The sequence below is a fragment of the Centruroides vittatus genome, unplaced genomic scaffold, assembly GCF_030686945.1.
Source record: "Centruroides vittatus isolate TY-2023 unplaced genomic scaffold, ASM3068694v2 contig_817, whole genome shotgun sequence".
NCBI lineage: Eukaryota > Metazoa > Arthropoda > Arachnida > Scorpiones > Buthidae > Centruroides > Centruroides vittatus.
Window position 1 is genome coordinate 2,396,673 of NW_027122532.1, and position 27,685 is coordinate 2,424,357.

General features: G+C 32.7%; 1 protein-coding gene across 1 annotated transcript in view; it reads right to left on the reverse strand.

Moving 5' to 3' along the window:
- The window catches only part of ft (cadherin-related tumor suppressor fat), a 101,068-nt gene that overhangs the window by 11,183 nt on the left and 62,200 nt on the right, over positions 1-27,685 (reverse strand). Inside the window, exons 6-10 of the mRNA XM_067278720.1 lie at positions 26,216-26,396; positions 22,865-23,118; positions 18,103-19,788; positions 10,953-11,192; positions 1,077-2,950 (exon numbers count right to left, since the gene is read on the reverse strand). Of these exons, the coding sequence (XP_067134821.1) occupies positions 1,077-2,950; positions 10,953-11,192; positions 18,103-19,788; positions 22,865-23,118; positions 26,216-26,396 (4,235 nt within the window). The remainder of the gene's footprint in view (positions 1-1,076; positions 2,951-10,952; positions 11,193-18,102; positions 19,789-22,864; positions 23,119-26,215; positions 26,397-27,685) is intronic.

Sequence of the window (27,685 nt, forward strand, 5' to 3'; positions counted from 1 at the left end):
TAACACTGGAGTTGTCAACTTTTTAAAGAACATTTGTATTTTTTATTTATTCTTTTATGCTTCTGTGAATGGATGAAGGTAAGTAAATGTTGCCTAATTAAGCCCTTCTGTAGTAAATGTAAACAACAATACTCTAAGATTTTACACTATCCATCTGTTTTACAGTAAAAATAATAGTAGTTGGTAAACAAGACCAAAAATATCAAACTTTAAGGATTTTATTGCAGGCCAGATCTCGAAAACAAAACAAAATTTTAGAAGTATTTAATTAAATTCAATTAAATTAATCCAATTAAATAAAGATGGAAAAGAAGCCATGTGATTGATTAATAACATGATCTTGTGTTTAATACTCTCAAAAATTCAGTACAACACGGTTTCAAAACAACAAATAAAATTTTAGAAGTGTTTACAGAGGATTTTAAGCTTATTTTTGATCCCAGAATCTTTCCTAAAATATTGTATGGTGCAGAGTTTTATCACATCTTTGTTTATTTATAATAATAAATTTTTATGAGAACAGATAACAATTGAACAAGTAAATAAATGTCTCAAACACTTACAATATATGTAATTAATTAAATGTGCATGCCATGAATTGTTTTAAAGCATCCCTCCAAATGATAATCATAAACATCCATGCTAAATTGGGATTGACTGACCGATTAATATAATAGATACTAAGTGGTATCTATTATATTAATCAATCAGCCAAGAACTAACCTGTAAGCTATTCTGGCATTATCATTAGAATATTAGAATAATTCAGGCTTGTTTACCTGTATTAATTGATATATCTATATATTTAAACATAAAGGTACAGTACAATTAATGTTGACACGGTATATATATGGGTTTTATTTGAATAATAGCTGTGGCTACTATCTAAGCAAATATCTCTGCATATATTTCAAGCTTTAAGGATGGGATACAGTTAATATTTGAATAGTATTCAGTGTCACATGGAAAACTGAAAGAGAGAGTGGTGTAAATTTGTACCATTTTCAGTTTTCTGTGTGACACCAAATTAATTTGAGATGATAAGTAATTACTGTTCATTAATAAAATTTACTTACCTTAAATATTTCGCCAATTGCTTTCTGAAATCTTTCAAATTGTTGTGTCAGAAAGTCATCTGCAGAATGATTCAATAGTTTTAAAGTCAAGCTGTTCTCTACTGTTTTATTATTGAAAGTCATAAACTGTACTCGAATTGTAGATGTTACGTCAGGGTGTCTTCCATCGTTACCACTTACAGTTAAAGTATAATTATTAGGATTTAATAGTCTTATTGCATGAAGATCACATTTTGTTGGTATTCTAAACACTGAGGAATCTCCTTCTAGTAAATTGCACATGTACTGACCGGTCATGTCGGGATCAAATGGATGAATGTGTGCTATTTTCCCGCCCGGAAATATATTATTGAATATCCATACCAAAACCGTCAGAGCTCTTGGAGAAGAAGGGCTGTCGTTCTTATCCATTACTATGATTGTAATTGAGTGACGAGATTTCATTTGTGGAACTCCGCTGTCGTGCACCTCTACTACTAATTGAATTGTAGGAGAAATTTCTCTGTCGATCTGTTGCGTTGTCTTGACTAATCCCGTGTGACGATCAATTTCAAAATATTCTTTGTAATCACCTCCGACGAGAAAATACATAAAGGGAGCACCGTTCGGAGGCAGGTCGGGATCGGTTGCGCTGAGGACCGTGACGCTCGTGTATGCGGGTTCGTTTTCCATCACGTAACCGAGAACGTCCGGTGGATCAAAGATGGGACCGTTATCGTTAACGTCGTCTATCAAAATTTTAACTAGAGTAGTACCGGTTTGAGGGGGAGTTCCGGTATCGATTGCTGCAATTGTTAAATTATAAACTGCTATAGTTTCCCTATCTAACATTGCGGCAGTTTGAATCAGTCCGGACTGAGAATCGACCATAAATGCTTTACCGATATTTCCGTCTATAATTGAGTACGTAAAATGATTATTGTTTGGATGAACATCTTTATCTGTTGCAGATACCATAATTACAGAAGTACCCAATGGAGAAGCTTCACTTGTGTGGATTTCATAAGCTTGTTTCATAAAGAGTGGAGGATCGTTACCATCTTCTATACTAACAACAACTTGTGCTTCGTCAGTATCATTTCCTCTGATGCTTCCCATATTTTTTGCCATCACCGTTAATACAACTCTTGCCTGAGATTCCCTGTCGAGTCTACGTGCAACAGTAATAATACCAGTGTTGGGCTCGATTCGAAATCCTCGATCGTTACTGCTTCCAACAAGTAAATAAAATATTTCGCCATCGGGTCCCGTATCTTCATCCGTTGCCTGAAGCGTTCCAACAGCAGTGTTAATTCCAGCTGATTCACAAACAGTGAATTGGAAAACAGGCTGAATGAAACGTGGATAAAATTCATTTTTGCTCGTAATGTGAATATTAACTTTCGTAGAGCTAAACTGATTCGATCCCGGATTGCTCGCAATAACTTCCAAAGGATAAAGATTATTTTCTTCATAATCAAAAGTGATCTTGGAAAGAATAATACCCGAATGAATTCCAACAGAGAACATATCTTTTGAACTTCCCCCGACAATCGAGTATTGAATGATGGCATTTCGACTAGAATCTATATCCAAAGCAGTCAGATGAGTTATCGACGTTCCTGCCGGTTCATTTTCGGCAATATATACATCATATATCGGAGAAGAAAAGAGAGGAGGATTGTCATTAATATCTGTCACAATTATAGTTAACATTGCTGTGGCTTGTTTACTCTTAAAACTTCTGTCTGAAGCAGTGAGATTTAAATGATATTCTTTTGTTTTTTCATAATCTAAGGGTTTTATTATAGTTACAGAACCAGAAGTTGGATCAATATGAAAACTCTGATTATCATTGCCTTCTGTTATTGAATATATAACTTCTCCATTAAGACCTGAAAAGATACATGTAAAAAGTATTTCAGAAATTGTTTAATATTAATTTCATTATACTCAAAAATATATTTATAATTAAGTTAATTCACACAATTCATTATAGACTTGTACTAAATGTCTTTTTATCTGCATAACATGGCTCTTAGGAAGCACCATACACTCACCAATATTCACTTCAAGGAGAGTACCTCAACTCATTTCATTAACCTTAATCAACAGTGCTTATGCGAAGACTTCTCAATGTTTTGTAATAACAATTATAAACTGGTTTAGCCTTTATAACTACAAGCCAACTAATGCCATACGACATCGGGCTAGATATTGGCTATAATATTAATAAATTACGAAACAATTTGGTATTATTAAGAGATGGCGCCTAACACCTCCCTCTACCAAATTGTTTCATAATTTATTAATGTTATAGCCGATATCTAGCCTGACGACATATGGCATTGGTTGGCTTGTAGTTATATATTGTATTGGGTTTGTAGTGAGGTTATTTGTTGATTTAGCCATTGTTAGCATTATCATAAATGGCAAATATACAGGGTCTTCCAAAAAGAATTCTACCATTTTATATTATTGTAATTATCTTAATTATTATCTGAAATGTAATGTACAGTACATTAAAACACTGGAAAACCTTTTCACATTTGGCCCATTACACTTTCTCAATGCACACGCCTCGTCTTGCATGGCACACATCCGACTGATATTCAAATTCTTCATATGCTCACTAAGGCATTTTCATTGTCACTCCTCCCACAGCAGCCACAACTTTACAGCTCTTGCACGACAATGAATGATTCCAACTTTGCAAACTGCAGAACACCTTCCTTACTGTGGAATCACCATTTTTGTTGTAGAGTTGCTCAGCACTTCCTAGAAGTAGCAGATGGCAAGACATTTGAATGCAGATGGGAAACAAAACTCAGATGGTTACTCTGTCAACTGATGTATGTTGCATAATTCTCGGAAATAACTAACATAATTACAGTAATTTAAACTGGTAACATTCATTTTAGAACACTTTGTATATGGTGATGATTCAGCATATAGATGGTGAGAATTTGTAGTGTTTCCAGATAGATACTTGCATTGCAATATGCTGTGACTAATCATCCTGTAAGTTGATAAATAACAATAAATATGTACTACCAAAACTAGATTAATTACATCTAACACACATGACTATACTAGAAATATCCAGCACAAACTATACTTACTGCAATAATGAAAAACAAACATTTTTGACATTTTTAAGTAGTCACGCGACGTTCGAATTTTCGTATTGACATTCGACTAGCTTTTACCTCAATACGATGATTTAAAATTCGTCAAAAACCTTTGTTTTTCATTATTTTTAGTAAGTATAATTTGTGCTGGATATTTCTGGTATAGTTACATGCATTGGAGTGGAAAAATAAATATAGATCAATGCTCAGGTTTGCATATCACCATTATCATATATATTATTATTATGAAATTTAGGTTCTTTGCTTAATTTTCTAGTTTCAAGCAACATATCTATTATATTAACTAGTGTGAGCCCGCAGGTTTTGAGGGCGTGAATTCGAGAGTTAAAAAAGGGTTCCCGACCCGCAAGTTTGATAGGAAATCGATTGGATGTTGATTACACATCCGATCCGATCAGAAAGAGAAAACAGAAGTCCTAGTCATCGCGAGTCAGCAAAGTAGTCATCGAGCATTGAATAATAGACTGGCTCAGTGCCAACCACGATGGCATAAAAACCCGATCAACTCTGGAAAGGGTGCGATCATCCAGGAAGGTCTGAATCCAGTGTCTCCAGTCCTGGACATAAGACTGATTCCAGCTTCCATAGTCCAGGAGGTCATCGCTAGGGATTGCAATCCAGCAGTGTTTTGAATCCAGCTGGATTTTTGCTGGATTGAAATCATTCCAGCTGGATCCAGCGCGGATCCAGCGTGGATGTATTTTTGGTGCAATAAAGTGTTATCTATCTATCTATCCTGCAATTTATGTTTTTTTAATGAAATAAAACATTTTAAAAAATACTTTAAAAGCTTTTATTATTTAGACTGGTCGCTATAAATCAGTAAAACTTCTTACACATTTAGGTAGTAAAATTAACTTTGGTTCGGTTTAACATTTGAGATAGAGATAATTAACTTTAAATGTTTAGTTAGATTATAATTATAATGCAATCTTTAAGTTAAATACTAGCAAAGGTAATTCTACTGATTAATTTATATTAATATATTATAATAATGTAAGGACGGATAATCAGTGGCTAAGTGGCTATCAGTCTTACCAGTTTTCATATATATAGGCTCTACATATTAGTCTGTAGTTATTTATAGGTATGTAAAACTATGTACTGGAAGTAGAATAAGTTAAATAAACTACACCTTTATCAATCCAGCAAAATTTAATAGAATAATAATGTTTTCAATCGTTTTTAACGATCTTCCTCGGTTACAAAAAAAATAGAACATTAAATATAAAACATAAAATGTGTTTGGAATAAATATGAAAATTAACGGAAAACGCCCAAACGGACAAAATATAGATAAATAAACAAAATAAATAGCGGAAAAAATATATACAGGGTGTTTTTTTTTTAACTGACGGTACTCAGAAACATCTGTAGAGCAATCTAGCAGCCGGACTGTCGCCAAATTTGGGAGAGTGACTAAGGACGACATGGAAAAGAGATTCCGCAAAGAAAAAAGTAGTACCTAAATTCGCCGGTAGAGGAGGATTTGGCGCTGTTGTAGCGAAAAAGCTACCAGCACTTTACTGAAGAAAGGGTCATCAGTCGCTTTTTTCCACTTGCATGGCCGCCTCGCTCCCCGGATCTAACCCCATGTTACTTTTTCCTGTGGGGTTACTTAAAGTCCAAGGTCTATCTTGGTAGTGTCCCAAACTTGATGACTTTGAAGGACAACATTTCTCGAACTGTGATGAACATTCCTGCGGTCGGCCATGTTACGTTCGGCCATAGAGAACACGGTGTTCAGGATGCAATGAGTTGTCCAGCAGGACGGTGATCACATTGAAGAAGGGAGAAGGTTATTTGCTGATTAATTAAACTTTCGTTATTACACTGAAACCTCTGTCTGATTATTCATTCGTGTGTTTGTTAATTGCAGCTGGATTTTATGCAGATTCTTAGCTGTTTTGCTACAACAGCGCCAAATCCACCCCTACCGGAAAATTTGGGTACTACTTTTTTCTTCGCGGAATCTCTTTCCCATGTCGTCCTTAGTCACTCTCCCAAATTTGGCGACAGTTCGGCTGTTAGATTGCTCTACAGATGTCTCTGAGTACCGTCAGTTTAAAAAAAAAACACCTTGTATATAAGATCCAATGAAACCAGCATTGTCCGTTAATAACATTAATTAATGTAAAAGGATCTCCACATGGTAGACAATGAGTCTGCATCTCTATGGTTTATACAACCAGTTGTCATGTGCGCCTTGCAGATTTCCAATCTTTCAAGATGTTTGACCATTTGCCTATTTGTCGTCGTTTTTATAATTGCTGCTTGATCCCATTGGATGTTACCATCCTTCTGTCTTGCGTATGATGCCAGCGCAGTGTTGTCAAGATTCTTACTGATTGTATATTTGTGCTCTTGAGCCTTTGTTTTAAACTGCGCATCGTTGCACCCACATAAACAAGCTTGGAATTGAAACGTTGGTTGTGTAAAGGCACCGAATATATACCCATTGTTGAATTCTGATCCTCTTTCTTTTTATTGTTTCTTAATAGTTTGAAAACAGTGGGATTACATCGGTATACAATACGAAAATTATTAGACTTGGCAGTATATCTATGTATCTTGTTTAAAAATGGGATGTAATTAAGCACTATTCTTTTTATATTTATTCCAAACACATTTTATGTTCTATAGTTAAAGTTGTATTTTTTTGTAACTGAGGAAGATCGTTAAAAGCGATTGAATACGTTATTATTTTATTAAATTTTGCTGGATTGATTAAGGTATAGTTTATTTATGAGTAATTTAATTATTAGTGTTAGTAAAGTAGTGAGTAAGTAATTAGTAGCAGTCTAGTAGTTAGCAAAGCGGCAACGCGACAACGTAGACTTTTTCGCAATTATTTAGAAAGTTAATTGAGTATTTGCGGATCCGCAGCACTGGATCCAGCACTTGGTGCTGGATCCAGCAGGCCGAAGAATGCGCTGGATCCAGCTGGATTGCTGGATGAGGGATCCAGCAATTGCAATCCCTAGTCATCGCATACTGTCATCAGACCACCTATCAAGGTATATTGACTAAACTCTCTCCCCCTCGAGGTTAGGCACGTGACTAATTTATTGGTTAGATCGCGATTAGCGATAGGGATATTTTATCCGCATTTTAGCAGTAATTATCTGTATACCTTTATTTTATGTGTATTTTATTGTATGTTCGCTTTTGTTAGTTAATAAACCTTTATTGTTATTTGTCAAACCTGTCTCCTGTCAAAGTAAGGACGCCTGTCGACTGACTGACGCACCTCCCCACTCACTTTTTGCCATCCAATCGACAACGAGGTTGGGTTTTACCAACCCGTGCAGCGTAAGTGGTCAGCGAGGTTTTCCCCCTGACCCTCTGCTTATCTCACACTGGTGTCAGGAGTGGGGTGAAGCCAACTTCCAGGCTTTTGACAGGTTTGTCTGCCGACAACAGGTTCGGCTTAGACAGGTTTAGGCAGTCAAAGACAGGTTTTGGGACAATTTAGGAATCCCGTTCCCTACATATAATTCTAGGATAACTAAGCTAAAGGAACATAGTACAGAAAAAGAATGGAGGGCGAAAATCCAAGAGCCACGCTTGGAGGACTAAGCACTTTGGTTCCTTTGCTGCCTGCATTCGCGGGACAGTCAGAGGGTCTTCGCATAAGCGAATTTTTCGAATCCTTAGAGGATATAGCCAAGTTAGCTGCTTGGACAAAAGCACAAATGCTAGCTGTAGCTAAGCTGAGACTGATAGGGATAGCTAGAGAGTTCGTTAGAAAGGATCGGCGTATTAAGGCAGTGGAAAACTATGATGAATTTAAGAAAATCCTAATTGAACGCTTTGACAAAGAACCTTTTCCGGTTCGTCTGAGCAAATTTTACGCTTGTTTTCAGCATCCAGATGAGGGCGTTCAAACATATGCAGTTCGATTACAAGCCCTCGTAGCTGAAATAGAAATAAAGCAAGAAGCCGTAGATGACGCCGAAACTGCTATTATCCAGCGCATACAGGCAAAGGAGTTGGATGAGCAATTAAAAGTGCAGTTTCTAAATGGGATAGATATCAGGATCCGGAAGCGTGTGATGAGCAGAGAGGCAAAAACATTTGATGAGGCCTTAAAGGCTGCCATAAGCGAAGAAACAATTGAAAGTCTAACAACACATCCTCGCGGGAGTATTCGAACTATTGGAGGGGAGCCAGAACCATGGAAATCCTCCAAAGATAGAAGGAACGAGTTCACTGCCCCTTCGGAGGACTTTCTAGAGAAGTTAGCAGAGGAGATTGACATTCTTCGAAGTAAAGTAGCAAATCTGCAGAGAAATTCGACCCCACAATGGGAAGAAGATCGAAACCAGCAGGAGAAAAGACGTTGGAAATTCCAATCAAACGAGCAGATCCAACGGATTTGTCAAGCAGACTCCTCCTCAGATGATAAGGACAGGTGGAAAGGCATCATTCGAACCGCAAAAACCCAAGCGAAGTGGGAACCCTTCATTTTAGGGTATGTCAATAATGTACCAGTCAAATTTATCGTTAATCCTAATGTAAACGAGACGCTGTTATCTAAGGAAGTAGCCAATAGACTTATGACTAAAGCTCCAGTCCACTTCGGATCAAAAGGGAAGACAAAAGGGTTGAACGGAAAGGTAATCCAAACCATTGGTCTGGCAGTACCTACTTTCAAATTAAGGGGATACAAGTTCTCCATACCATGTAAGATCGTAAAACCCGAAATAGCATTACCATGTGAGGGTGTAATTGGAAAGGACCTCCTCAAGCAGGAAACTTTGACGCTCGACAGGGACAACGAACGAATTCTTTTGCCCAACGGAAAGGTAGTCCACTTTTGTTCGTGGAAAAACTCCAAGAAGACAAGAGGTAGAACAAATTTGACCAACCGAGCAGACGAAACATCGGTACTCCGCTTTATGCAATCAGCACCTCGAATCGGCCAGCAACAGTTAAATCCCGCTCAAGTTACGGAAGCGAAAGTCAAGGAGCCGAATCGGATCCGAATAATACGTGCAACACCTCCTCCAGCGGATAGAAGGCATGACCGAGGAAAGATAACTAAATCCGAAACCCAACGAATCAACATCGAGACTGGAGAAGTTGGGTCAGAAGATCTACAGAGCAACAATACCAAATCGGAACCAGAAACTTCTCCAGAGAGAGAATTTCGACCAAGTTTAGAAAAATTTATGCAAGTGCTTCGACTTTTAATGATTTACTTTGGTCTCCTCAGCGGACGAAGCCAGTCTGTGGAAGACAACACAGCACGAACAGCAAAAATAACCGAAAGGAACACACAACGACGACAAAGTTATATCCCACTTCCGATCCATCCCGCGACGCCAATGCCGCAAGTTAAGCAACATTCCTTTGGGACTTGCCGCAAATCCAAAATTTGGGCAACGAAATTAGGAAAGCGCATGCTCTAGCATAGGCTTAGCTTCAGGATATTATCAACTTTTCATTTGTAAGAGAGAGTCATTATAACCAATCTTGTAACTTAGTTCTTTATTATTGTGTGATTATTTTGTGACTGGAAACTCCTGTGGAAGTGAATCTACACAAGGCAAGTCAACACTGTAAGTCCAGTATCCAACCCTGGGCAATTCAGCAGAAACCAGCCGTAGCGAGTTACCACCGACGTTAGGACCAGGTCAACGTCCAAGTGATTGACATATAACATCCGAGGGATTAACATAGCAACCATCAACCCACAACAGACACCTCCATCGCTAAGAACTGTGACAGTAGATCAAATAAACGTTTCCAGGACACTCTGAGACATGCTATCGGAAAAATTACGGATTTAGATGTTACGCGTTGAGTTGTTGAGATCGTCACACGAAATGATGTCCATCCAAATTTTTATGTCATTGGGAATTCTTTTGTATTCTAGTCGTAAGAATAGGATACCTCTGTCGGTCTGGAGAGAGTGTAAAGCCAAATGTTAAAATTATACTGTCCAAAAGAACATATAATTTTAAAGAAAACCGAGAGTAATGTGAGCCCGCAGGTTTTGAGGGCGTGAATTCGAGAGTTAAAAGGGGGTTCCTGACCCGCAAGTTCGATAGGAAATCGATTGGATGTTGATTACACATCCGATCCAATCAGAAAGAGAAAACAAAAATCCAAGGCATCACGATCAGATCAGAAAGAGAAAACAGAAGTCCTAGTCATCGCGAGTCAGCAAAGTAGTCATAGAGCATTGAATAATAGACTGGCTCAGTGCCAACCACGATGGCATAAAAACCCGATCATCCAGGAAGGTCTGAATCCAGTCCCGGACATAAGACTGATTCCAGCTTCCATAGTCCAGGAGGTCGTCGCATACTGTCATCGGACCACCTATCAAGGTATATTGACTTTGTAAACTCTCTCCCACTCGAGGTTAGGCACGTGACTAATTTATTGGTTAGATCGCGATTAGCGATAGGGATATTTTATCCGCATTTTAGCAGTAATTATTTGTATACCTTTATTTTATGTGTATTTTATTGTATGTTCACTTTTGTTAGTTAATAAACCTTTATTGTTATTTGTCAAACCTGTCTGCTGTCAAAGTAAGGACGCCTGTCGACTTACTGACGCACCTCACTACTCACTTTTGCCCTCCTAGCCATCCAACGACAACGAGGTCGGGTTTTACCAACCCGCGCAGCGCAAGTGGTCAGTGAGGTTTTCCCCCCTGACCCTCTGCTTATCTCACACTAGTAAACTTAAATATATTTAACTTTTGAACGTCGTCACACAAAGTAATTACCAGAATCGCTATCCGTTGCCATGACTGCGACTATTTCCGAATGCATAGGTTCGTTTTCGGGAATGATAACTTGATAACTGAGTGCAGTGAACACGGGACTATGCTTATTTTCTCCGGTCACGACCAACTGAACGTTTACTTTCGAAGACTTCGGAGGCACTCCTTTATCTACTGCATTGATTTTAAGATTATACCATTGTCCTTTCTGGCCCAATAATGGATTTGCCACAGTTATCCAACCTAAATAAATATAATAAATAATCATTAAGTTTTACATTTAAGTATAAAAGCAAAACAATATTAAAGAATAATTATGTATTGCTATTATTAGGGTATATCAACAATTATGTGATGAGAACATCCAACGTGGTCCAATTCATTCGCAGAGATTGACGGCATCGTGCGGTATCGACTCGTTAACGAACAAAGGTTCGCACTGCTACTCGTATAATATGAGTAAGCATCCGGCTTTCGCGATACCTCAAATGTCTTGCAACAAGCTTTTAGAGGTATCGCAAGATTCTCAATATCTGATTAAGCCAATTATGGTGCCAGTTAGGTAATAGCCATTATATTATATGACTGTCACAAGAATACGTAAACAAATACCAAGATTTTTCATGAAAAACACCAAATTTACATTGTGCATATTATATAATTATATAATACAGAAGAAAAGCCATATTAAGAGTTTTGCATATTTTACCCATAGAATAATATTTTCTACACAATTGATTATTTAATTATTTTTTTACTTAGAAGTGCTTATTTTGTAATAAAGATAATTCTGTGTCGACTCATCATCCAAGTGTTAGATAATACATTTAAAAATAAACATTATTATTTCATTAAATTGGCTAAATTAAAGAAGTTTTTTGATGCAAGGATTTTCAGGAGAGAAACTCGATTACTAGCAAAATGTCCCAAATAAGAATCTTTGTCAGTAATTGCCATTATTTTGAATATTTAGGTATTTTTTAAAGCTTCCTTGAAACAGTGTACTGCATATAGTGTGTATATACAGCTTGTTAGTAGAAATTTATGAATAAACAAAACTTGTACACTGTACAATGTAATAGAATAAAGTCTAAAATTCTGGTGTGAGAAAGTGCAAGATTAAGTAAAACACTTTCTACTTTATTATGAGGCTCTCTCTAGTGACATTCCAGAATCTGGGTTGCAGCAATGCTTAGCAAGGCAACTGTCTCGGGTACTATCTTAATGCATGTCTACAGTATATAGACATTTATTTATTTTTACAAAAAATTTAGTAATTTGAAATGTTACCAAGTGGCGCCATAATGTCAGACACCCTTCAAATGTAACAAGAGTTTCAATTGTTATTGTTAGGCATTAACAATTAAAAAAAATTTTGAAACACCAATTCCAAAATAATTCTATTTGTTACAAAATAATAATTTAAATTCTAAAGTGTCATTCTCTGTCTTGCATTGGGTGCAAAATTGTTATCTGCATCAATAGTATAGATGAAAGTGCTTATATTATACTAAATTTTACTTTATGGACTGTCCATTAATTACATATACAGTTTAAGAGAGGGAGGAAGGGAGTAAAGACATTGTATACAAGAACTTTTATGATGGTATTATTGGCTTACTACTTAGCCTAATGTTCATGTGAATAAATTACCAGTTAAAAGCATCCTGCAAACATTATCAATATTAGGGAGTCCATGTAATTACAGGGACATTAATTACATGGACTAAGTAATAGAATATTGGAGTTTGCCAAATGTACGTCATTGTGAACAACGGGGCGGACGGGAGTCAAAAGTGGATCAAAAATTGCATGCGTAATTAATGAACAGCCCCTTGGATGTTCTCATATTGACATTTTGTTTAAAACTTTATTTTATAGAAATGATTTTCTTTATGGTTCCTCATCATATACTTACTGTAAATCAGTTGTGAGTAATGACCCTTTGACTGAGAATAGTTGTCAGAACTGAAGATTGAGAACTTAATTAAATCTAAAGATTTGAAATGATAACAAGGAAATTATCTACTCCAAATTAATGAATTTTCAGTTGCTTTAAATATTAATTAACTATTAAAGTAATAAAAAGACTAGTTATACCGGTAAAAATTGTTCATACCGAAAAATAGTTTTTATATTAAGGTGAACTCCACGTGTTCGGTATTCACGATTGCCGAATAAGTGCCAATATATCGACAAGGAGTGGGAAACTGCAAATACCAAATATTAGTCACGAATAAATCGTCCGCACTGCTCGGCATCGGTCGAGTGTTTGCTCGGCATCGGTCGAGTGTTTGCTCGGCATTTGGCAAATACCAAATGTGTGGAGTTGCCTTTATAAATAGCATAAATATCCCCCATAATGACATTTCCTGCATTTTCCTTATGTGAGTATGTTATTTATCATTGCTAATAATGCCAATATTTTGCCAGAAATACCAGATTTTGAGATCTATAATTTAAAAATTCTAATCATCATAATTTGATTGAGTTTAACTACTGAATACACCGGGTTGTATATATAAAAAACGTTTGCACCTAAGAAACAATTTACTCCAGTTATTTGGTTCAAGTAAGGTTTTTTTTCATTGAGTTTGTTGAATTCTTATATTTTTCTCAATCTGATGGGATATTAGTGTTTGCTTTTCTAATTTAACCTAAGTTTAATAGACAGAAATAATGCTTTGTTCAAATACATTACAGGATCTAATAGTAAGTTTTAACACTAAACTTGACTCTTAATTCCAAGTTTAATAACAAAATTTTGCTTGATACTAAATGCAGTTTTCAGAAAACTTTGATGTTTATTATAAAAAATATTCCTTCAATAAATATATCTCACTAAAGTAATATAATAATACAGTATAATACAGAGAGAGACAAAAAAAGACATTAGAAATGAAACAGGAAAGAGGTAAGAAAAACAAACTATTGAATCTCAAAAGCTGATTTATTTTCTAAAAGAAACATTGATATTCAATATAAAATAATTTCAAAGTGTTTTTCATTGGCTGCAATGGCAGCAAACGTTCCAGGACTAAACTCGTCAATGCTTTCTAACTCCATTTCCACCTCGTTCTATCTCTAAAACCAAACGTTTCGAATATAATAAATGTACTCGTGATTGTTTGCATCCATAAATTTTGCAGCTATAAATGCCCTTTTATTATTTTCTAGTTCATTAGCTGAATACAAAGCAGTAAAATCAAAATCTTTGAACTTATAACAAAGTAACAGAACAATGAAGAAAGAAACCAATATTTTAAAAAAAAGTAGCAATAGCGTGCATATAATTTGAATAAGATTAAGACGAAAACTAATTACCAATAGAAGTTTCCTAACTACCAAAGGGAATGGTATCCTATCTTTGAGAAGAAACGAAAAATAACCTGCGAGAATTTACGAAAGACAAAAATAGGTGGATAATTAGAATCAAAGAACCGGAATTGTCTTATAATAATCACATATTTATCACTGCAATATTTGTGTTGATTTTAACAATGTAACATTTAGATAATTTGAAAAATATTCAAAATATAATTAGTTAAGAATGTCTTCCAGCAATAATCTAATTAGAAGAGAGTTTGATTTTCATTGTAGTCAAAAGGCCAGTAAAGAAAATTTAGAAGCCTTTAATTTTAATAATTTATAGGGGTAGGGACCACTAATGTTATTTTTACTAATATCTTTATTAATAAAAATGCAGTCTTAAAGAAGTATTCTATGTATTTCATTTGTTGAAAAATAAATGGCAATTTATTTTTATTGTCTACCCTGGGCCCCATACGAGCTCTCGAGGGCCCCGCTTATATGAAGTTTTATATAACAAATTTCTAAACAACCCTTCACTACAGCCCTAACTAATATCTAATAAGACAGATATAAAATAATTAATCTCAAAATTAGACTGAAAGGTAAATTGTTAATCTTCACTTTATTAATAATTGAATATCATGTTAATTTACTACAGATATTAATATACTAATTAGCTTTTGTTACTTGTAAGGAGCCAGATATTTTTGCACTTGTCAAGTAGCAGAACATTCTACAAATGAAACTTTTTCCTTACATTAATTAAGAAATTTAAAATATAAGATGAATTCGGAGACAAAAAGTTAAGTCGGAAGCCAAACGGAACAAAAAACGTTTTATTTAATCGTTTAAATACAATGTTTAAACCTTTATCGACGAGAGGTCGACGAGCGTAACCTCCACGGACGGATTAGTTAATTAAAATAATCGAACGTGTCGGCAGAGGTTAGACCCGTCGACCCTCCGTCCATCCAGTTTGTCGAGAAAGAAAAGTTTATACTTTATATGAGTGTCAGATGTATGTTAAGTACTAGAAAAGAGAAGCAATTTAACATATTTATATTTTACTGTACTTATACTGACAGTTTTTAAAATATATAAAAAAAAATAAAATATCTTATCTTAAATTTGATATAATCTAAACTATGTTAAATTACACATTTGGAATTTATTAGAAAAAGTAAGATTTGGGGGGCAAAATATCTTTAGTGACATTAACTTGATAGTTTTTGTATGCCGCATCTTTGGAAGAGGAAGGTTGAAACGAATGTAATGGGATGACGGTAGGATAAATGAATTAAAGCATGTTCTCTTAGAAGTGTCGAAATCCAGGTATTCCATCAATAAATTCAATTTTCTTAGCAGTAGGGTCGTACGTTCTCTATTTTCTGCTCTTATTACGAGTGCCATGCCACTACTAAAGTTTTCTAAAACAGGTTTTCTGTTATCTCATAAAAATGAGAAAATTGCATATCTGGCAACTAATGTTATAATAATTTTTATCAATGATTATTCTACCATATACAGTAATATACGGTACAGGCTTTGCTAATTTGAATTAATTTTGTATGCGGTTATTCAAATTAATAGAGTTAAATATAAGGAAAAGGAATGCAAAACGAATTAGACGGATACATATGTTTTAAAAACATTTAAATATACGGGAGTCTACACATCTATAACTTGCCAATTACTTCCCTGACTCTACAACGGGTGGTTTAAAATTTACAGAAGGCGTAAGGACTTTCCTGCATATACCAATACCATATAAAGTTTAAAAAATAAATAATTTTTTTATTTTTGAGAGGAAAATTCACCAGCAAAGTAAACTGTATTGTTACATTTTCTCTTCAAATATATAAGAGATTTTTTTTTAATAAAAAGAAGGGTTCAAATTATAGAAAAGTAGAATTCATTTTTATTGTCAATTTTGTTTTTTTAAAATATTTATTGTCATATTATTTGGTGTTAAGAAATAATTTTATCAACATTTTCATCACTAAAGTGTAGAGCATTAGGAGCAATTTCACAATAATTCAATATAATAGACTAAATATAATGAAAAATGTTTCCAGATTATTCTAATAAATTCAAAAATAAATCTCGATAAGCAAGTTTGTATCTTTAATAGTAAATTCCTCCAATTAAAAATTTAATAATTGGATTTCATAGAAATTAATTTTATTTCTTAATAGAACTTCTTGTTATATAAGGGGGGCGCAAAAGTAGGTGTACAGTTGTTATTATGGAGAAAAAACATACAGGGAGAAAATAGGAAGAAAAAACATTTATTTTTATATACAAATTAAATCAGAAATAGGGAATGTGAACTAATAAAAGATAATAAAAATAATAATAATGAACACCGAACATTTCTATTTCTCAGACAATCAACTGTATACCTAATTTGCACTCCTCTGTATACATATATTTGAAGTTTCAATATAATAAGTGTGACTTGTAAAGTTTCAATGTATCAAATGGCAATATATACAATACAGCAAGTTTATTGGATAGCAATACATTAAGATGTTATAGAGAAGTATTTTTCTTTTCCTAGTGCTTGTATGTTTGAAATCAACAATCAGATAGTGGAGAAGACAGAGGCATTAAAGTGATATTACGAAGGATCCATATTTGAATCCCGGCTAGATTTTCAAAATTTTCGTAGGTTGTTCGACATAGGTATTGGCACTCGGTTCCTTGTCGTAAGTCTAGCCAAACTCGCGACGGTCGTAAAAAGGTCTACTTAAAGCCCGTAGAGCAAACAAAAGTCGAAAAGAAAAACGTATATAAAGTCATTACTTCAAAAATTTGATTTCCGATTTAACTTTATAACAAATAGTAAAAAATTTTCTAGATATATTTTAGTATATAGAAAAATGATTAGACTAAAAATTTATATTCTTTATGTTAATGCATTATTAAAATTTACAGATGTGTTAATATAAACACATCTTTCTATGTTTTTACATTTTTAAAGGACTATTTTATTGAAAATCGAACAATATCAGTTAAAAATAATGATTTTTTAACTATTATTATTCAAATGAGCCTTACTGATGAGTGTCTATTGTAGAAATTTTAAATTACAGTTTTGTTATTTGCAAAAATTTATTTAGATAAACATGAAATTTTTCCTTGCACATCATATGATTCACACCGAAGGAAAAGCAGACGTACGAACTTGCCAGCAAGAGGTACTAGAAGATATTGATGTTAATAGCACAAATTTCAATAATTTTTTATCATTTTATGGCTGGTTAGAGAATTGAAGGGATTTGAAAACTAGATGCAGAGAGATGTTAAAGAAACATCTAGCAATCACCAAGAAGCAAATCATTCCACACAATACATTGTGTGCAATGTGCAGCATTTAGCTAATATATATTAGCTCTTTGGGTGTTTAATGCTGCATTTAAACTATATATGCCAATTCTTGAGATGTTTAATATATGCTAAATTCTGCACTATTTGAATCAAATGTGACTTCTAGTTAAGTAAACATAAAAAATAAGACAATTTTTTTTTAAGAAAAACTATACTTTTAGAATGATTTAAATTTCTTGCTCGTTAAGAAAGTTTACTTTCTATTTTTCTAGGTTTATTTATAAAACATGAATCTAGATGGCAAGCCGCTAAGTAAGTGAGTCAACACAACGAAACAAACTCTTGGCTTGCTTATTTATCTGCTTGCCACCTGGATGCATGCAAATATTGTAGCATTAAATTTTTTGTTGCTATTTGTTATTATATTTTATATTACAATATAATATCTAAATTTCTCTGACAAAAAAAAAGTTAAAAATCATTTTTAAATATAAATTATCCAAATATTTACCTGTTGTTTTGTGAATGTTGAAGAAAGTTGTTCCATTTCCTCCTGTTATATTGTATTCTATTTCTGCGTTGATACCGGTATCCTCGTTATCTATTGCTGTAACTTTAAGCACGGATAATCCGATTCCAGAATTTTGTGGTAATGGTGAAAAATAAAAGGGTTTTTCAAATATGGGTGCATTATTGTTAGAATCGACAATGTTAATTATAACGTCGACTTCCGAAGACATGGGCGGTTGGCCGTGATCTGTAGCCACGACGCGCAAGATGTGTTGGTTTTCTGGAGCTGCATAATGCAAACTATGCTTGTAGTGCAAGGTTTGTTTACTCATTATTTCTCCGCTGGCAGGATCAATACGAAATAAGTCGGAGGGACGCTTTAAATTGTAACTAATGACCGAATTAGGGCCTTGTTTGTCTTGGTCGACAGCCGTTACTTGTCCTACAAATGATACTGCTCTCTGAAGCTCTGCAATATTGAAACCGTACACACTATTACTGAATTTCGGTGCATTGTCGTTCACGTCTTGAATTGATATCGTAAGAGGTGTTTCTGCTCTCCACGATCCGTCGACTGCGGCAACTTTTAACAAATATTCGTCTTTAACTTCTCTATCTAACCATCCGACAATTGTTACGTTGCCAGAAACAGGATCGATGTGAAATTTTCCACCAGGATTTTCTGTAAAACTATAAGTGGCATTGGCATTTGTGTCGATATCCTTGTCGGAAGATGTAACCTGAATAACAAAAGTACCGAGAGGTGCATTTTCTGTAACATTTACACTAAAAAGCCGAGTAAAACGAGGAGGATTGTCATTCTTATCCAACACAGTTACAAGAACAGTTGCCGTACCAGTTTTCGGAGGATTGCCTCGATCGGAAGCTTGAACAATTAATTTATATATTTCTATACTTTCTCTATCAAGCACCATATTTGTATATATTTTACCAGTCTTAGCATCAAGAGTGAATGGATTAGTGGCATCAGTAGACTGAATTAAATAAATTATTTCACTATTCTCTCCCTTATCGGCATCGTGAGCTTCTACACCAATAACAAACTGTGGGGGACTCTGTTCTTCTATTATCGTAGCATTATAGACGTCGAGAGCAAATATAGGTGCATTATCATTTGCATCTGTAATATCAATGTCTAACCTCACAACACTTGAAAGAGGTGGAGTATCACCGTCTCTAGCTTCTATCCATAATTCGTATTTCGGTAAGATTTCATAATCTAATCCATCGGTAATCCACACCTCGCCAGTATTAGGATTAACCGAGAATACATTTTCGACATTTCCACCTCCGACATGATAAGTAATTTTACCATTTTCTCCCATTTTTCTAGACGATGCTTGTACCGTGGTGAGAAGAGCATCCTTTGTTGTTTCTTGGAGAACAAAATTGCGCACGCCAGGATGAAAATAAGGAAAAAGATGAAGGGGACGCAAAAAAACTTCCACATTAATACTGGACGAAAGAGGAACATTTCCACTATCGGTAGCATGAATTTCTAAACGATATCCTTCGGATCTGTTAACCATTTTTTGAATTAATTTCAAAACACCCGTATCTTGATTAATTTGAAATTTATCCGCATCGGTACCGGAGAGATGATACACCAGACGACTGTTTAGACCGACGTCGCGATCTTCGGCATGAGCACCAAACACAAAGTGACCTATAAGGTAACGATAAGAACATTAACATTACTGTTCTTAAATTTGTAAGTTTGTATATATTTTAAATTTTCTTTTAGAAATTTAAAGAATAATTTAAGATTAAGGATATAAAAATTATTTATTCTTAACTATTGTTCACTTATAAATATACAGTGGTCCGAAAGTTAATTACCTGTGTTTTAAGTTATTTTGTGTTCTAAATACATTTATGAATATATATTATAAATTAAATTTGTTAAGGTATGCAACTTATTTATTAAACAAAGTTTCTAAGTAATAGAATATTTGAATAAGATAGCAATTTGGACTTTACAATGACTAAATGACTTAGGCTGTCCTTTATGTGTTTGAGAAAAAACCACAGAAATTTATATCAGGTATTGCTTAATGCAGACTTTGATCCAGCTTTAATCGATCCATTCAGCATAAATAATTGTGATACTAAGATTGATTGAAAATGCTCTAACATAAAATATTTATACAATAAAGAATTTTGAATTAAATCTAATTTTAATTGGTTCTACACATGAATAATTAATTGAAAAAATTAATTTCTAACTTTATGGTTGGTAAGAAGTGTTATTTCTGTTGGATTTATGAAAAGATCATCTTCTTACAATTTATTACCAATGTGCCAAAATCATATAACATGCGAATGATTTACTTTTTGATTAAAAATTGCAACAAACTAACAATTATAAATATTGCTCGACGAAAAACTTATTTACGAACGGCAACTCGGAACTGAATTTTCATCAATTATGCCAAATAATCTTGCCGAAATTATCAAGCTACTTTTTGGTTACATTAATATTTCCAGTTGTTTCATTATGATGTCATTCAGGAAAGATACAAGTTCTGTACATCTGTAATCATTTACAATTATTTGTGCTTAATTTTCTTTATAAACAGTAAAATTGGTTCTTTGAGATGGAAAATAAATGCTAGAGGTTGCAAACACATTCCAATAAAATAATATTAACCAAATTATATCTTGTTTTTATCATTTAGCCTGCAGTTTCATTATTTCTCATTTCACGCAACATTGCAGTTTCTGAGAACCTACCGACATTAAGCGAGGACTTGCCATATATACTACATAGCTTTAAACAACTGTCTAATAGAGATTTGAAGGCATTACATTCATCATTATGGCATGTTAAATTATAAATTTATATTTCTAGAAAGGAATTTTTCTTGAAACATGGATGGTTTGAAATTACGGGTTCAAATTCTTTTCTAAAGAAATCTACTCGGACATGCAACAATCTCCAGATAAAATTCATTAAACGAATAATATTCTATGGAACCGGAGCAGTCTGAACGTACGAACAGATTATATTATAGACTATGAACTAGTGTCTAAATACATATTGATATAAATTGAACAGATATAGTGTTTCTAGATGAGTTGGATTATCTGCATTATTATTTTATTTTTAAGCAAATTAATAATAAAACACTAATTCCCAAAAGTTTAAAATATAAATAGAAAAACATATTGATAATATGAGCAGAATTATAGAGAAATTCAAAGAAATGGCCACGATGGAATTTTTATTTTTGTAGACATCGCCACTATTTTCAAACAAAATTGAGACATTAAAAAGAAAATTGTCAAAATAGAAAAATTCTAGTCTTTTAAATAATTATTTTCATTAATTTAGATGGATTAATTTATTATTTACATGAGAAATTTATCAAAAAATTGTTCCATTATTTGTTTCCTTTATACACGTCTGCAATAAAACCAGTTTTAATAAACTTCTGGCTTATAAGATAAGTAATTACTACAGTATATTTATTCCATGTAAGAAACAAGTTAATTTAAGTTTAAGAAATAGTTTCTATTCGTCGTCTACTCGATCTATGCTTTCGATTAACAAACCTGTCAAACAAAACTTCCGTAGGAGTGTACCATAAATATGTTTATATTTGAATTAACCTACATTTCTTGGAATTCCATCAAATTTAAATTTAAAAAGTAATCTTATAATGTATTATGTTAATAACAGAAATCAATAACACTCCTACATGTAATTGTAATTCTTTCTTTAAATTCTAGTGGGAGTTAGTAAGGACAACTTGTCTTTACATTCTTTTGGTAATATTTCCCAATTATTATTATCTGGATGAATGTTTAATTTATTCAAAAAATGGTTTAAATAAGTTATAATTCATAATATACAAGGGTTACTAAGGTAAGGAGCATATAAAGACTTCATTTTTGAATTATAAATTATAGCAAGCGTATTCTAAGGAAATTAATCTGCTTAGATTAATATTCAATAAATAATAACACAATTATTAAAATATTGTTTTCTTCTGTATTCTTTCTACTTGTTGACAATATCTTTTATTTAATTTTCTAGAAAACTGTATAAAAATTACTGTTTCACAGACAGGATTATTGAATATTCTTATAAAAGTGAACTTGACTCATAGCAAATTAAGTCACAAAAAAGATAAAGTGAGTTGCTTTAATGTATAAAGAAATGAGTCAATGTGAATTGAGTAAATTAAATTTTTTAGAATTAATAACAGGTTTGTATATCTATATATATAATTGAGACGAGTTGATAATAATAATAATAATAATCAGTGCAGAGCCCAAACAGTAAGGAGTTGAAAGTTGAAATTTGGTACACAGTTCAGGTACGTCACGAGAACGCACACTAAGAACGGATTTTTCAAAATTCCTCCCCGCGGGGGAGGGACAGGATTAAGTCTTAACACTTCCATCAACAATGGAAGTGTCAACAATGGAAGTGTTATGTAACAATGAAATCGTTAAGAGAAAGTGACGTGCAAGACGCAGATGCAGTTTTTTTACTTTTTGCGGGAAATCGAACATATTTTTAGACCCATCTAACAATTCTCTAATTAGTCTAGAAACAGGAGGACCCAATTCTTGCATTCTGTGAAAACGGGTAAGGTTAACTATAACGTAATAATCTTAATCTTCCTATCGTTTTGCCCGAGCAATGCCGGGCCTACCTGCTAGTGTATATATATATATATATATATATATTATTGATATTAATATAATAGTTTATAACTCAAAATTTTATTTACCTCCTACGGCCATTTCGGGAATGTAAATCGTATAACTATCTTTGGCAAACTGCGGTTGATTATCATTTTCGTCGCCGACTAGAATCGTAACGACGATGCTGGCAGAATTTTCTATCATCATTCCACTGTCTTGTGCAACAAGTATAACTTGATATTCGTCTCTCTCTTCGTGATCTAATACTACTTTCGTTAAAATCGTGCCGGTAAACGGGTCGACGGCAAACGTGTCGTGATGCTCGCCCTCGAGCGAATACCTTTAATTAGGAAAATTAATAAATATATTTGTTTATTAAGTTATTAATTAGAGATTTATCAGTTATTAGTTTGAAAAATAATTTAATAAATTAAGGTGAAAAAGAGAAAACACCTATGAGAAGATGGATTAAAAATGTAGAGATTGACACGAAGAAGAGAAGATTGAGAGATGAAGATTGGTTAAGTAGAAAAAGTGGCTGTTAGAAATCGAGGTATGACTCCACACATGGGTATAACCCTAAAGAAAGAAGAAACTGTTTTAAAAATACCTTAAAATTGACATAAAATAATGCAATAAGATGCTCTGTATTGAGTAAAATATTTATTAAATGTAATAAATCATTAAAAATAAACTACTTTTATTGTTAAGCAATATATACTATATTTTATAGTAATAAGATAATAAATAAATTATCTGTTTCAAGAATTTAAAAACATGAATAACAAGTCAAAAAAGTATCCTTGATTAACAACTTTATGAGTTACCATTGTTTAGATGCTATCTAATTGTTCTATATATTAAAACTCCAGAAATAAAAATAAAATTTTCAGAAGTTATCTAAGCAAAGTTTCATAAAATTAAATTTATAACTTTTTTAAAAATATAATTTACACTAAAATAAAAAATCAATAAAATAAAATACATTTATTTATAATTTACACTATTTTAGAAAACTTGAATCTTATTCTTTGTATTTTTTTTAAAGTTAAGAAAAATCAATGGAGGAAATATCATTTATAAAGAGAAAATGACAGTCAATAAAGTCAGTAAGTCATCTTCTATAAATAATTTATAAAGGACATTACATGAATAAGTATAATAGATCATATATGAATGCTAACAGCATAACGTTTAAATATTATCTATCTATTCTTTGATAATTTATAATATTTATTTGAACACTTGCAGTTTTTCTGTACACAGAATTTTTGACAGTTAAATTATACAAATATACTTTTTATATATTTCCAACATTAACTTTACACACCAAACAAATGTTTTCGGCCCAATTTACAGGCTTTAAAATGTACAAAAAGCGTGTTTGTGTAATCTAACCAAAAATTCCAGCTTTTAGAAGACAGAATATCCACGACTGTCAAAAATTCAACTAATTTGTTCAAATATAAAACAACAGAGTATTATCTGATGTAGATAGGTATATTATTATCTGAATTACTTCAGTCTATTTGTTGTATGTGCTTTACAGTTGAACTAACCAATGAACCTTTAACAGTGGGCAAAGTTTTTAAAGAACGCTAATGTTTTTGACCCAGTTAATGGGCCATTTTCAATCATGGATGGTTGAAAGTATATTAGAAAGTGGATTCTGCTTTTGACTGTCCATGCTTGAAGATGACCCATTAACTGGGTCAAACACATTAGCATTCTTTAAATTTCACCCACTGTTAAAGGTGCGTCGGTTAGTTCGGCCGAGTACTAGTGGCTAGTTCATCCTTGCACGCTTTATATTTTGGTATGTACGTACAAGTTATACAAACTATTATAGATTTATATCAAATAGACTGTTTAAGTTTTACTGATTAATAAATTAATTATTAATATTTAACATTTTTTTTAATGGGAATATATTCAAATAAAATGCCTTCAATTAGTAATACTTTTGTATAAAAGAATAATACTGAAACAAATGTATATTCTTTAAAAATCTAAACCAAAAATAGTTGAAATAAATATTATTTAAATGTGTAGAGAAAATTTTCTTAATTTGAAACAAATTTAATGACAAGTTGTTTCTTTCTCTTGTAATATCGGCTCATTAAAAAATCTTAAAAATAATTAGAAATTAATCTATTGACATATTTTTCAATTTATAAATGATTTATAAGTTATTACTTTCAAAAGAAAAGTCAGTTAAGGCAATAAAATAGCAATATTATAATGACAACAATAATATTTTTTCAACACAGAACCCCAAAAACTTCGGGATCTTGGGTTGTAGCCCCATTTCTTCCTACTACAGACTGATAATACTTATCAAAGAAATATTCATTTGAACAATTAGTATGATAGTTATTAAGTGTTATAGAAAATATATACTGTGATCTTTTAAACAAAATAATATGCAATTGATGTTAAATTTTTGGTCTGAATACACCATATTATGTTCAGTTATATAATAAACATGTCTACTGATGCAAGGATAGGATATTTTGAGGAAAATCAAAGATGTAGTACTGTAAAAACATTTTTATATGGATAAGAAACTTTAGAGAGATGTTTTACACTTTTTCAGCACACAAATTTTAGTAAAACAAGTGTTTTCGGGTTGCTTGATTAGAATATTTTACTCTAAAATTAGAATTTCGGTTTAAATTACATTCTGTAACATTTAATCTGAAGAAGGCCTCTTGAACAAGAGAAAAATGTTTGTTTTATTAAAAGTCGGGTGACGGAAAAGTGTGAAAAGTATCTCTAGTTTTTTATACCGAAAAAGTTTCTGCTTTGACAATCATTGACTTGTTATATGGTGAATATCATAAACTGCAGACTGTTTGCTATAACTTTTGCAAACTTTCTTATGGAAGTGTGCGCGAAGCAGTACTCTTTGGTGACAATTGTTTCTGGGACCAAATTTATAATAATTAGCAGATGTTAACATTTTTATTAAGATGCTTATACAATGAGACAGATAACGTGGAAAGATACATTTTGTAGTATACAGTGATGAGGTGGCCACTTTGCTTCTTTGTTTCATGCATGAAGTAAACTGACTATAAGTATCTTCTTCATTCATCTATGAGTAATCTTTCTATATTCGTTTTGCATGTTTTGAATATAAAGTGGCTTTCCTACGTGCATAAATAAGTTATTGTAAACTAACTCAACTAATCTATTTGAAAAATTTAAATGTACACACTAAAAACAGTTTTTTGATAAGTGTCTCAATCTAATCTAAAGTTATATTTCATACAAATTCAATGCATTTTAATCTTCTTTACAAATGTTATTGGCAGTAAAAAGCAAACTTATAAAGATACAATTAATTAACAATAAGTATTGTTTATAAAAAATATTCTGTAATTATTATTAAGAATTTACGTACAAGATTATTTAATATTAATCCGACATCTTACCTAATCAAGCCATTTCTGCCGGTATCGGCATCGACGGCAGTTATCGTAATTACGGGCGAATTAACCGGAAGGTTTTCCATTGCAGTAACAGTGTATTTTTCTTTATCGAACACCGGTTTGTTATCATTTACGTCATTCACAATTACAGTTACCGTACCTGTGCCAGTCTGCCTAGGTGTTCCTGAAAATAAAATTTTTAAAAATTAATTATTTTCTTCAATGGTTTGGCATTTTGTTAACTTATAATTTGATTTATATTTTATTTTATTAACAAAATTTATGAAAACACAGATTATATAGGAGGACGAAGACAGAATAAATCGGACTGGAGACATTGAATATTGGATGCGTCTGTCTTACGAGAACTGCAGCAGGGAATTAGTGGAAATTTGTGTCATCAATCTCTCGGGCAGAGACGACCGTTAAGAAAGGAAGGAACATTAAACAATACATCTACCACTTTTTATTAGAAAAGACTATGAAAGCTACATTTATAGAGACAAAGTAAACAAATATAAATTGAAACGAGCAGACATTTATACAATTTCTTCGGACGTCAGAGTAATAAAAAAAAAAAAGCCGACGTTTATTCTACATCATTGTCAATATTTATTAGGAAAACTTTCTACTCGTCCGCGAACAAACGAACTCGGGTATCTGTCAGAAGTCGAACCGTTTTCAATTTATGAAAGACAAACATTACCGTTTCGTACAAATATAGTTAGGTTATTGGAAGAGTTTTGCAAACTTCGTAGAAACTGGTCAAACTGGTCGTTTGTAACGACTCTGCAGTTATTGGTATGTCAGTGTGAACATAGTTTGAGCTAATTCTATGTAAATGCGAAGGAACAAAATTTTAATTTCGTGTACTGCACATAATTGAAATGTGCAGGGAATCTTAACTTTAAAAATGTTTTCAAATCCCAAACGTTTAGTAATTTATTATAGTTGATGGATGATTTTTCTGTCAATTTCTGGTTTTACTTTTTCTTATTGATGATGAAATTCATGTCTTCATAAAGAATATATAATTGTTAAACACATGGAGTTATACATATTTTATCATCTTTAACCAAAGAGAATAAATTTATTTTTATATTATTGATTTATTTAAATAATGAAAAACAAACGTTCACATTGTTATCTAAAACAATTAATTATACGTTTACAAGTTCATAAATATTTCTTTACTGCTATCAGCACTAACATCAACAGCCAGATGCTTTAATTTGATATGCTCTTGTGGCAGTAAATGGTTGTATGCACATCTTCAATTTTATTCTAATAAATTTGTTATTAGTAACTATTTTCTAATATAATTGAAAGGAGAATGAAATTCCTTATAAAAAATGTCAATTGTGTGATTATTTTTTGTGTAACAATATATAGGCTCCAAGAGAAGTAAATATGCCAAACAGATAGCTGGATTCTTTATTGGACTACCAGGCTAATTTATTACTAAGTAATTTG